The sequence below is a fragment of the Bacillus rossius genome, chromosome 2, assembly GCF_032445375.1.
Source record: "Bacillus rossius redtenbacheri isolate Brsri chromosome 2, Brsri_v3, whole genome shotgun sequence".
Lineage (NCBI taxonomy): Eukaryota > Metazoa > Arthropoda > Insecta > Phasmatodea > Bacillidae > Bacillus > Bacillus rossius.
Window position 1 is genome coordinate 134,987,623 of NC_086331.1, and position 13,823 is coordinate 135,001,445.

General features: G+C 33.8%; 1 protein-coding gene across 6 annotated transcripts in view; it reads right to left on the minus strand.

Annotated features, from left to right (window-relative positions):
- The window catches only part of LOC134529873 (nuclear receptor subfamily 2 group C member 2-like), a 62,996-nt gene that overhangs the window by 11,144 nt on the left and 38,029 nt on the right, over window positions 1-13,823 (minus strand). For all 6 annotated transcript variants that reach the window (XM_063364415.1, XM_063364416.1, XM_063364410.1 and 3 more), the window contains 5 exons: window positions 10,143-10,318; window positions 5,631-5,860; window positions 3,259-3,427; window positions 2,148-2,256; window positions 517-780 (listed from right to left, as the gene is read on the minus strand). In XM_063364415.1, the coding sequence (XP_063220485.1) occupies window positions 517-780; window positions 2,148-2,256; window positions 3,259-3,427; window positions 5,631-5,860; window positions 10,143-10,318 (948 nt within the window). The remainder of the gene's footprint in view (window positions 1-516; window positions 781-2,147; window positions 2,257-3,258; window positions 3,428-5,630; window positions 5,861-10,142; window positions 10,319-13,823) is intronic.

A 13,823-nucleotide genomic window follows, 5' to 3' on the forward strand; every position in this document is an offset into this window, starting at 1 on the left:
TCTAATATAGCCATGAATAAAAGCAGAATATTTTATTACTTCAACACAATTGTTACGAAAAGAAGTCAAGATGTATATCAACTATTTAAAAGTAAATAAAATTGATTTTGACCATCATTTTACAACCTTAAAGGTCCTCACTCAGTGGTGTGGTATGACATATACAGTGGTACATGAAGGTGCACATACTTCAGCTTCTTTTATGTGGTATTGCAGCAACACTATTTTCCACAGCAATACCAATGCTGTGTGCAAGGTTGATCGCACATACCGCCTCCCATTATAACCATGTGCTCTTTAGAAGCTTCTGTGTTTCATGACACCACACCATCTTCGATCATTCTCGTTTGATGTCCTGGTGTGTGCACATGAGCGCTACCGTGAGGTAGACCATAGCCCCTACAGACTGCTTCAATTTACCACACCACTGTAGCATCACCTTAAAATAATATATACTTAAACAGAAAATGAAAGGTTAAAACTAAAATAGCAAAAATAATTTAGATAATTACTTACTTAACTGACTATAATATTCCCCTTCTTCCATACGCAGTATGTAGGGTATTACACTATCAATTTGAACACTACCAATTAGACCAGCAAAAAATAACTCTTCCATTACATTAGCCTGCAGGGCACGCAAAGGCGGTAACTTCAGTAACAGACGAGGAAATCTGTCCTTATCTTCAGGAAATGTCTTAGTCACATAAATCTGAAGTTCCTGAAATGCTTTCTCTTGAAATTTCTCAACCTGACGCCTCGATAACATACCAGGCTGATCTGTTGGTTGGACAAAATAAAAACTTTATATTAGGAGCATGTACATGTTCCACAAAATCAGTAATGTTATGTACCTATCTATAAAAAATTGTAACTTACTTAAATATAATAATCTATGCTACTTTAAATAACTTGTACTCACAATCTATTTTATAACTACTGTTAATAATGTAACAGGAATCTTGAGCATTTCTTATAAACACTAGCTTTAACTTGTTAAACCCACAAAGGTCTGTAAATAGAAGGCTGTCAATGATTTAACATATGTAATAGTAAAATCATAGAATGTTGAATAGACTACTACAATAGCACTCACGGCACAAGATCAGTTCACATAAGTTCAGCAATATCTGTAAATACCTGTGTGTTGTGTGCCGTGAAAATGTTAGAAAGACACTCAAAAAGTAATAAGTGGCTTTTTTTCAGCAACAATTTTAAGAGCTATATGAATAAAACTAATTCTGCATTTATTTTACAGAATTTAGGAAAATACAAATTCATCAAAGATTTGCTCAAGTGTATTACACATTCTTGTTTTTGATAATAAAAATGCAAGCATGGATATTTAAAACTTCAATAAATATGGAAAAATTGACTTTTCTCAACGACATGGCTGCCAACACACTTTTGTCAAAGGGTATAGACGAATAATCAGGTCACTGCCTTACCCATAATATTTTTCAGGAATGTAGTATAACAGCTGATTATATAGGTCAAGGTCATGTTATCCATAGACATTGGCATCTCTGCCCAGGGCATTCCTGACTGTAAATTTACAAGGCAGAGATTTGCAAGCCCTAAAGTGGCTCTAGGACAATGTGACATGCTTACAACCATCCTTCTCAACCTGCACATGATTAACATGCATGTGAAAAAAAATGTATTTTAGAGTGTACATCAATTTGGAACACATCTTGTAACTGTAATTTAAATATTCTAGATTGAATAAAATGTGTATAGCAAGGGAAGTAAAATATGTTAATGTAAATGTTATTTTTAATAGTTTTTGTCACTGTACGAGAGTAAATAAAACTGGGACAGCATGGTCACCAGACCATTTTTCTAAAAACCTATGGGAGATTGCAAATTTTTGACAAGTGTGCTTTTTTTTTACTATATATTAGTCCTACAATGATATGGCACTTTCAGTGTTTGTGAACTGAGCATACTGTATAATGCACAACACTTAGCAGGAATGTCAAATTATGGTCAATTTCATTACTAGTGCATTAAATTTGCTCTATAATTCTGTATAATGTCTGTCAATGTACAAAACTATTGTCTATAAAGGATTTAGCTGTTCAAAATATGAAATACTCATCATAAATTGTATAACATGAATTATCAAAAAACATTAAGTTATTTACCTGTGCTAAATAGTGCGATGGCTTTCAGATAAGCATATTCATGCTCATCAACATGCAAGCGAGTCATTCCACCAAGGTATTCTTGAATTTTGAAAACATGATCGGTCACCTACACAAATTAAGAACATTAATTTAATCAACTGCATCATCAACAAAAAATTAATATTTTATATCCTGAAAGTGTTAGTGAAAAATAATTGTTAAAAAGTAAAAAATTTCCATTCAAAAAGGTATTTGAAAGTGAAGTAGAATATTTAAACTGTTACATACAAACAAAACAAGTATTTTCTTCAGATTTAAACATTAACAAGCTATCCCTCACTCTTATCGTGTCACACCCTGTATCATGCTATGAGGAAGCTCCTGAATAATTTCTCAGCACATTCCTTTCCATACCTTAAAAGTGTATCCACCAAATTCTTTAATGGTATGAAGAGCAATTTACTTCTCAAGTCAAGTGGACAACTAGCAAATATCTCAATTTTTTTAAAATGCTAAAATTAAGTCCACATTATAACAGACTAGAACAGAACTTTTCTAATGGTATCTACCATTTGCTTAGATTTGCTGTGCCCTGACCAAGAATAAAATATAGATTGGCACTAACAGCTGCAGACACACAATTTAATAAACACTTTAATAAGTTAAACCCAATTTGCATTGAGTTAAACTCTAGTATTAATTTGCATGACAGGAGATGGATGTTAGTGTGTCTGACTCAATAACACCTGCCGGTAGGGTCGAAAATGGGTTAGCAACACCACTCACACAGCTGCCATATTTGAGGTATTGTTTTTGCTACTGTATGTGCCATCACCATCAACATGACCCAAACAAATCCCTTCACTGTCAACTCTGGTTATTAAACTGTCACTACCATCCTATCCCTTCCATCTTTTAACATTATGCAAGGGGAGATCAGCTAACATAATAAACTCAGTAAGCCTGTTTAGTAATTAACACATTTCAGAACAAAATGCATGAAAGAAACATCAGCAATTTCTGTAAAACTTTATACGGCAATTCATTGAACAGTTTTGAATTATAAGAGTGAGATGATTAATTTATATATGCAACTATACACTAAACACAATTACAGTAAGAATCATACCTGCTTTAATTGCTGGGTTGAAATTTTTTCTTGAATAAAGGAAACTTGAAGGTGATTAATTATTGTAGAAAGTACTGCTGGTAACGAAATGACATCAGAACACTGAATCAAACCAAGTGTGAATAGTTCAGTCCAGCATCCTCGAACCAATGCTGTCTGAGACTCACAACTGGAACATCCATGGAAAATAATCAGTAAAAATAATATAAAATAATAATCACAATACTAATTTCTGAAATGCTACTAATCTATTAAATAAATGATATAGCTAATGATTAGAATAGTAACTAATTAAAGAAAATTGTTCTACTTAAGGTTATGGAATACAAAATATAAAATAAATCTGTAAATTAAAGGATTTCTGCACAGCTGCACAATGTTTATGATTGTCAAACTAACAGGTACAGTAGATGTAATGTGACATTCTGAAAGATAAGGTTTCCTGCATGACCAGGAATACCTAGTCCATATTTACCCTCAATTTGTACACTGTTTTAATTTCATCTTTCAATCTAATAACACCCCTCCCATCCTTCATCAAATACTGCAAAAGGAAACAAGTGGACCAAGGAAGGGTCTGGTGTGATGCATTTGGTTTTTGAATATATTTCTTTGTATACAATCTAGTCTCTTTGAATCTGTATTTACTGTTTTTGTGGCAACTGTCTCATCTTTGTCAGCCTACTGTGATACTGTTCTCAAAGGTGGATTCAGAGGGGTAAAATACGACTTCCGAAGCAATAAACAGGTATTATACTAGGTCCAGACTACCGATGGCCCCCTTCCCCCAGAAGTCAATCCTGAGACCGCCCCCTATTGTTCTAATTCCTTCCACAGAATTATCTGGGAGCTCTGCACATTTAACATTTGAAATCTGCTGGTTTTGGCTTGTTTTCTGTGTTCTGTATTCATTTTTCTTTGTCTGTTTTTTTCTTTCTCTCTAGGACAAACAGTACAAACTAGCAATGAGGTAAGTCCAAAATAATGATTAAATCAATCTACCCCATCACAAGAATCATTCAAAGAATGTACTCTCTCCAACTCATATGAGATCACCCTCGTGCATGCATGTGTGCGTGCGTGTGCATCTGTGGGCAGAAAGACATAGAGTAGCATGATCACTTGTCAACTAAAGGCATGGCTTCAAAATATGCCCACGGAATTAATTATTCTGTCACACAGCCAATTCTAAGAGATAAAAAAAATAATACAGTGTCACTATCATTGGTTTAGTGGCCAAAAATAAATGAATTTAGAACACGATAATTAGTTAATCTTCTGATCTACAGTATTTAATTGAAATATTTACCTAACATAACATAAAACTGTAGAGTAGAAAACCAAATTATTATTTTTCAAAATGAAAAAATAAATTATTTAAGGATTGAGGAAAAAGTTCCAGTCTGAAGAGAAAGAAAAAGGCAGTACCCATGCAAATCTCAATAAACCCCTTTCCTGCTCTCCTGCAAAATTGGATCCCTGACATCCCAGATTTATTACCAGGTAAAAATTGTACCAAAAAATTATGAAGAAACTTTGCAATGTAATCAGAGACAGTTTAGATGCACAAATAATCTTTTTAGAACACAAAAATGCATTTTTTTTTAATTACAGGCAGAGAAATTTTTTAAATTTCTGTGCACAATCGTAACTGTACTGTGAGAGAGCATGTGTTTCCTGGGACTGTACACAATGATGTGAGGCTTCACCCCGTGCATAGAGACAAAAGTTAAAAGGTAACTGATACTTCAAACATCTCTGGTTAAACATAAATCACATTTTGTGCAAATACGTTGTTTTGTATTGATTGCTCCTAATTTTTCCAGTGAACCTGGATTTATAATATTCCAGATCAGCCCCTGTACTCATTAGATCTATCTCAATTCCATGTAACTGAATACATGCATTTGATACTAACAAAACCTCATTTAAATTTACTAAATATACAGACAATAAAAACCTTATGTTGACTGCCATAAGTATAATGTAATTTCCCATAGTAAAATATCTTAAATGTTGCAGGGCCCACGGTGACTGAATGGTCAGATCACTTTCCTCCGAACAAGATGACTCAGATTCATTTCCTGGCAAGACAGAAACCCAGATTTATCGCAAGTGGGAAACGTAGCAGATGTTGCTGTTCACCAATGGGTTTTCTCAGGGTGCTCATGTTCCCCCCACTCGTGCATTCCACCAATGTTCCATTCTGACCTTGATGTCAATGAAATGTTAATCCCTAATTTATTCAATGCTGTTCTTTTTCTTTACATTCTAGGCTGCACAGCTTTGGACAATTCCAGTCTTGTATAAATGTAGGTACATAATCATGCTCATTAAAAAGGAAATACCAGACAGTTTGCAATATTACTCACCTCAGGAGCTGAAATGCAGGAATATTTCGTGCCCAGTGCACAGAAAGGAACAGCAACCTAGAAGCACTCTCACAAATATAATGCACGTTAAGGTAAGCTGGCATAGGAGTTGGTGTCTGTAAGTTGAATGAAATATGATGCTCTTGCAAAAGTAAACCTTCCAGTTCAAACACATGTTCATTATCATGCTGCACTCTGGTGGATCCCAGGTTATCACTACCATTTAAATTCTGAAACACACCAGCACACTGATCATATTTTAACCACCAACAGGTAACACAAAATTAAATTACAATCAAAAGTATCCTTAAAGACAATATAAAACTTTGATCCATATGTAGAAACTGGAAAATTATTTTTACCAAAGATTACTTGGCAGGGATCCAAAATTTCAAATTAACACAATAACATTTTCTATGATCTTAATTTGCTGAAACATTGTATTTGTTAACACTTAAAAACTAAATTATTTTTACTTTAAGAAACCCATAAAACTGTTAATTGACACACTATATCTAGACAAGGAATGTTGTAAAACTAATAACATCAAAACAAAACCATGCTAAAAATCTAAAAACATTAATTTTTCATTTATGTGTGTTAAGTGGAATTAAGATTTATATATTATATAAGTATAAAATTTGGCTTGCAGCTTAGAAAATAACTCAGTAGAAAAGATGTAGACCCAAGTAAATCTCATATTAAAAAAATTTAAATATGTTACATATGTTACATATGTATCATCACATCTAATAAATATTTGGAAGAGTTGTAACATGGTTTAATATGTTTTTGTCTTGGGCCAAAGTTACCCTCAAAGGGCCAATGTTACCCCAACTGACGGTATTAAAGTTCAGTGAAAATAACCTTTGAAACATAAAAATTATCAACAGCTGTAATGAAGCTTTGAAAAATTCAATTTTCTTATAAAAACATTCATACAATAAAGAGTTTAAACTGTTTTAAGAAGGATAAATTTTTTGGTATAAATATAAAACTTAGCATTCTATTGTTAAATGTTGTTAAACGTTGAATATTACAATATTTTGAGAAATGGTTTAACATATACAGTCATGCAAATAATTTTTTCAAGTAAAAAAACTTTTTAGAAATAAATTGGTTTTAAACCACGCCATAAAAAAAATGTTTAAATTAGGATACTTAGACAGCCTACACACATCATCTGGTGAGTGCAATACTAGATACAGTCACAACTCCCCTCTGGCCTGATGTGCAGTGTCGCATTCCTGGAGTGTAGACCACTGCGTGCATGGGTGTTTTAAACAGCATGAAGCAGCTCCGAGTGCAAGTACTTTGTTAGCAGTAGTTCACTTTTTTTTAGTGTGTCTATGTATTTATTTAATAATAACAATAGCATTTAATATTTATAAACTTCATACTAACTTTTGGATGGCACCACCAAAATTTGAAACAATTTATCAACATTTTGTTAGATCCAGAGATTGTGTGCTTTTAAATAATCCATTAGTTTTGTTTATTTGTAATATCATTTCTCATGTCTAATACTGCAATAGCCAGACCACCAGTGAGCACACACTGCACATGCCAGCTTCGTGACATTCCTGACGCCTCATGTCATTCTTGTAGTACAAGCAAACATAAACTATAAATGCAATTTCTCTGAAGCACGCGGTGACCAACTCTAGGAGCTTGGAGCGGGCCAGATCTTGAGGACATCACGGGGAGCACCTAACACTTCACATCTGCATCTCGCCCATGCCACAGGCTTAACCTCTCATGACATCACACTCATGTTAGTCTTATCTAATGTCATGGATAAATTTTAAGTACACTATTTTCAACATTTGAAACTCAAACGATTTTACACTTAATGGATTGTCGTTCTAAAATCTCATATTTATTTCACCAAAAGGTCCAAGTCAGGTGGTCTAACAGTAAAACACTGGACTCACATTCAGGAGGATCCAGGTTTAAATCCCAGTTAATCTATCTAGATTTTCCATGGTTTCCTAAATCACTTCATTCAAATACTGAAATGGTTCCTTGTAATAGGTATGGCCGATCCCTTCCCAAATTCCCTAACTTGTGTAGTATACCCCTGTCCCTAATGACCTTGTCTACTTCACATGAAACCACAACAAGATGGTTAACATTAACATTTATTACATACACACATTGCAAGTATGTCACTATAATATACATTAAATTAATGGTCAATATGTAATTAACTACTTAAAAGATTTTTCTATGTCCCAGTCATAAAACCCTCAACATTTCAGAACTTAATGTAAATGCACAAAGCAAACAATTAGGTTTGATGTCAGTAGTGATATATTACAACTAAACAAATTTAAATGAAAGTTTTCCATTAACAAAAGTATACAAAGAAAAGACAGAACCACCTTAGTGACAACAACCTAGAAGACAAAACAAGGAAAGTAAAAAAAAAATTAAACAAAAATACAAAAGACATTATCAGCAATGATTATCCATGAAAACTGAGTAAAAACCACGTTACTCCCAACAAAAGTATTCTCACAACACCACAATTAAAGAAACCCCATGTCCATTTAGCTGAAAACATTTAAACCAAATGGGAACAAACTTAAATAACTTAATTTATTTCTCACATTATAAAACACTAAAACTTAGTACAGTTGGTATACTTTAGCAAAGATGCATACTTTCTCTTAACTTGAATATGCTGTCACTCAAAATGTTATTTCTACCTAATCTTTATATCTCTAGATTTTACTTCATTTTGTAATGATTACTCAAATGCATTTCCTGGATCAAAAACTTGTGCCTCTCATGTCCGGACTTTGATTCTCCAAACCTTGGCTGAAGCATGCCTTGGCAAGGTGAGATATCAAGACTTGCATCCAATGAAAAGCTGTTTCCTTCAAACTAGTTGCCAATATGTCAATATAGCTTCCCCAGATAGCTATGCTCTTGTTCTACTCTGTCAAGCATTCCAATTTTCACAAGCATAATAATTGAGTTTTTCTCTTACCTTATTAGTTTTCTTCTAAAAACCTATGTATTACCTTGCCAAGTATCTAAAGAGGTGCACGCAAATACTTTCCCTTAGCATCAATAATAATTTTTGCCTTCTAAAATTTAATCTAAGGATACCAACTGGAATGAATAAATTCATATGCAGCTTCCATGATATCTAATGATCCTTTTAAATAATTTTTGCCAAAATAAAATAGCTATTAACTAAACAAGTTTTAACACTTATACAGAAGACCACAAATTACTAATTCAATCTTGAGCATTTTTCAAAATGTCATAATTACATATTTGAATTTAGCAAAATTTAAAGTTAAAATATTTTTACTCAAACATAATTATTCAAGGATGTTTTGAATGACTGAAGAATTAGTACCAGAGTGAGAATTACTTGTTATGTGCCATATTATGTAGCAATAACGTCAATGGTAATATTTAAACAAATCACACCCTGACACTTATATTTAGGAATCATACAGCGTTGTAACATACATGGCCAGGGCCAATACTATGTAAAAACCAAACTTTAATAAAAATTTAAAGCCCAGGATAGCCTGCAATGCAAAAGCAGCTCTAGCAAGGCTTATCGGGAGCGGCCATAACACTATGGTAAAGTATTGAAAGGACCTGCACAGGATGGTGAGAAGTAGAGTAACGTGTCATTCAGGAAAACATTTTTGGGAACATATAGGCTTTACAGACATTATAGCTTCTAAACCTAATTTTAATTTGTTTTATGATCCACAAGGATGTATTTTCATGGACATGTCTGAAAAACCTAGCTACAAGTACATTTGTAATTTTATGAACAGTGCTTATTTTAATGTTAAGTTAAATTTTTACATTAAAAAATTGCTGAAAGAAAACTGTGTTTTGTAAGGCTGGTTTCCAAAAGGTCCTGCCTTTTCAATTCCAACACTACCATGTACCACATACAGTAGAACCCCCATTTTACATTACCGCTTTTTGCATTTCCCCATTATTTGCACCATTTTATTACCAAATGACATAATTTTTGCCAACTTAATTTCCCAGTTGTAAGTCATCCCATTATTACAACCATTTAATAGACATTTTAAATACATTGATGATTACTACAAAATGACTGCAATAACAAATTACATGTCACTGTTTTAATACACTGAGTAGTAAAGAAGTAACTAGTGCATGGTCACAATTAGAACAAGAAACTCTAACCCCATCGAAAATCTTACATCAGCTGTAACAAAAGATGACACGTATGGCCTACACCACTTTAAGATTTGATAGGATTTGGTGATGCATGGTTATATACAGTCTCAAGGCAGCAAGAAGCTCTCCATGATTATAGTGAGCTAAGAACCACTCGTGTAACGATCCAAGCCTCCACCCTGGCCACAAGGGCTTTAGTGATACCCTCAGCCTTTTCAATTTGGTACATATTTATTAATTGTTAATGACACTAAAAACATTAAAAAAGCTACGTTACTAACTTCTTTAAATATTTTTATAGTAAAGATATATAAAACATCTCACCTTTGCCATTGTGTCTAAGGCACGAGAAATTAAGTTTTTATCACGAGTTACATTTATTGCCTCATCCATATCACCATTTCCTACAAAGCTATCTGTAGAGCCGTCTTCATCCCCGCTTCCATGATAAGGAGACAACTGCCTTGTCACATCACTGACAGCAGAATTTTGATCTGAAACTAAAATAAAAAAGAAAGTTATGATTTTTAAACTAAATAAAATATTTCTGCCCATATTAACACACAGCAATTACTACACCATGAACTCTGTGAGTGAGATATGTTCTTGGCACAAATCATTTGTTTTGTTTTGTTTGAAAATGGTACTATACATTTGCTCTTGTGCCACTTATTTAGATTTCATAGCACTAGTTTATTTAAATTATTTTAACACGTAAACATTTCAGCATTTGGTAACTTTAAGCTTCATTCTTTTTCTTTAGGACATTTCCATGTTTTTGTGGATCCTTTTTATTTTGATTAGCCAGGTTTTTAAACCTGACAGCATTCTCTTCTTCCCACCATCTACCGGCTGCAAACTTGCAGCAAGGACGATGACGTACGCCCCATCACTCGCGGAGCGTAGCTCGGGTACCTACTCCCGTACGTGATATCACGTAGCACAATCAGGTGCATACACACATCAGCGCTTGCCACTGTTGTTTCTCGCGCCTTGATGGCACCACTTCACACTGAACCGGATGCCGGGCTTGGACAGAGCCCTCTCTCTCCTCCCCTTGTCGTCGCACCTAGGTCAGCATCCCCTTCCTTCCCCTTGGAGATGACCCCCCTGTGGACCACTGTAGGAGCTGAGAGCTCGCATGCCGTCGACAACTACGTGTTTGAACTGCGCAACACCGCGCCATCTCCCTCAGCTCTCTGCGCCACACCGGAGAGAATCTGCTGTACCATCGTCATAACCGGCCCGAGTGGTCATTTCTTCAAGGGCCAGTGATGGGTTTTAGATACTGCATGTAGTTGTTTCCCAAAAGTTTCTTCTCAACATTATGTAGTTTCTTTGCTGGTATTTTGTTTTTATTTTGTGTCTTCACATGCGTTGTGCTACGCAACTATGCATGGATGCTCCGTGCTCCAACTTCTCGAAATGTCACATAATGGTTAAGTTGAATCTATTAATTTTTTTTTAATTCTACATCCCCTCCCCCTTATTTGAAATGTTACGTTCTTGTGTTGGATAAGCTGTTATTTGATGTTAATTATGCTGCATTATTTTTTATGCAGTGGGTTCAACATTGCCCATGGTTTCAACAGATTCACCGGTTTCCTTGCTTCCAAGGGTTTCTCGCGTAATGTCTACTTCTATGCTGAGGATTTTCCCTCAATACACAGATTCCACTATGTCTGTAGAACGTCTGTGTTAAGGATCGCACCCATTTTTATTTCTATTGTATTATCAGCGAAGCACTGAAAATTATGGACACATTATTATTATAAATCCATGATTTATTGCTCTAATCTCTTACATTTTGCACACAATGTACCAAGGGCCCTTTTACTTCACCTACTTGATAATATTTTAATCACTGTCATTTTAAAATCCATAAAGAAACTCCACAATAAAAGACCATTAAGGTATAGATTATCAAATAAAAAAAAGGGGGTTGTCTGTAAAGTTGGTTTACGGACAATAATTTTACGTGATAACGTCATTAGAAAACATTGATGAAAAATTGCATACATTTTAATTTTCAAATAATATTTACAGTTTTTGCACATTTAACTTAAATAATTTGTTTAAAAATAATCACGAACAATTAGTTAAAAAGCCCGCCTTAACCTGTATGATATTATAGAAGATTTTCTCGCACGGTGGTTGGCCGCTTCTTGCACGCTCGGCTCAGGCGGAACGTGACAATTTTTCGTGCACGCAGCCGGCATTCATTGATTTATAAGATGTTATCACGTCAAAAAGTATGTTTGTTTTTATTTAACATGGTCATTATAAAGTATCCAAACCATTAAATCAATAGTAATTGAAACGTGTCTCAACCTCTGTAACGGTAGTAAGAACTCAGCATGCATTCCAATACTCAATAAATAAGTTAACTAAAACATAGTTTAACACAAATATATTTCATTCCCTTATTTTACACTATTGTTTATTTTATGCTACCTTTCTGTAATATAATATAATGATTATGAATTATAAATATTCCTGCTTTTACAATTTTATGCATTTTGCAACATCTTATTCTTGGCATTTGTAAAGTGTTAATAAGGTCTTCCCTAGCATGGCATTTCCTACTTTCATATTCCAAACAATGTTTATTTTTTACTAAATCATCTGTGATCTGAATAAGATTTTATATCCAGCTCTGCAAAGAGTGGCTGGGAAGAACATATTTTAAATATATTTAAATTATTTGGAATAAACCAAACAGAAAAATGTTCCTGCAAATATAAAAAGACAATTAGCACAAGCAGTGTTACACTGAAAAGCCTAAAAGGTTAATTTTATCTACATACAAAAAATTACCATTTAGAAGTGTGACAGTGAAATTCCTGTTTTAAATAAGTAAAAAGTTTTAATTTTTTTTTTTAATTTCACAAGCTTGTGAATATACCATAAAATAAATACCAATAGGTCTCCTTCACTTTGGGTTCCATTAGGAAAAATAAATTTACAAATCAAATGAAATTGTCACAAACTCGGAACATGGGGTTCAAAAACTGCCCAAATTTATGACAGCTATGATTTGTACCATCAATTTGATTATGTAAATTAGTGACTCTATTTGGTATTTGAGAGCTATTATTATATTTCTTAAGTAGGAGTGATCATGCAAACAGCAGAAAGTACACACAGCCTGCAGGGCTGCATGTACATGCCAAATGCCTTGACACACTTGGCCAGCACTCTACTGCTGTGATCATGCAGATGCCTTTATTTTTCATGGAAGTTGCATCTAGGGTGTTACGCATGCATTACGATGTGCTCAATACTGAGTGAGTTATATAGTAGCAAGACTGCGGGTTCGCAGTAGCGCAATGGCCACAGCCATCATGCAACATGCAAGCAGCAACTGCATGCATGCGGTCTGATACAATGTTTAAAGTTTCTTTTGGTTAAAGGAATGGCTCTTTTGAGAGCCAAAAATACATCAGTTTAAGGCATAGTCCAGAATTTACAGTACACAACGTTTTTACTGAAAAATTTTATATTTATTTACTGTATCTTTTGAGATTTAAAATCTGAAATAATTAAATTAGAAATGTTCAATTTGTTAAATTAGTCAGTTCTTGACTTTGCTGGAATGTTTATTCACCAATTTTGTATACTAATGATGTTTGAAGTGGATTACTTATAAAAGCTACATTTTATACTAGTTAATTTTTGTATAACACACTGTGACTTTGATATTATTTTATTTAGATTTAGTATTCCATTATATTAAATTGCAAGGAAGGTTTTCTATGATAAATAATATTTTTCAACTCAAAATACATTGAACTAAATTTTTATAAAGACAAATAAAAACCTACCTAGCAATACATTTACCTAGGACTTTTTCTTCTTGCCCTTGCATGTTTGTTAAACAACCACATTATAAAAGCTGAAGTCACTGTCATTAGTACCAACTATGACCACTAAAAGCATGACTTTTACCAGTATATGAACAAGATATTCCTTGCGAATCACTGACTTCCAATTCTGGTTTAGGTA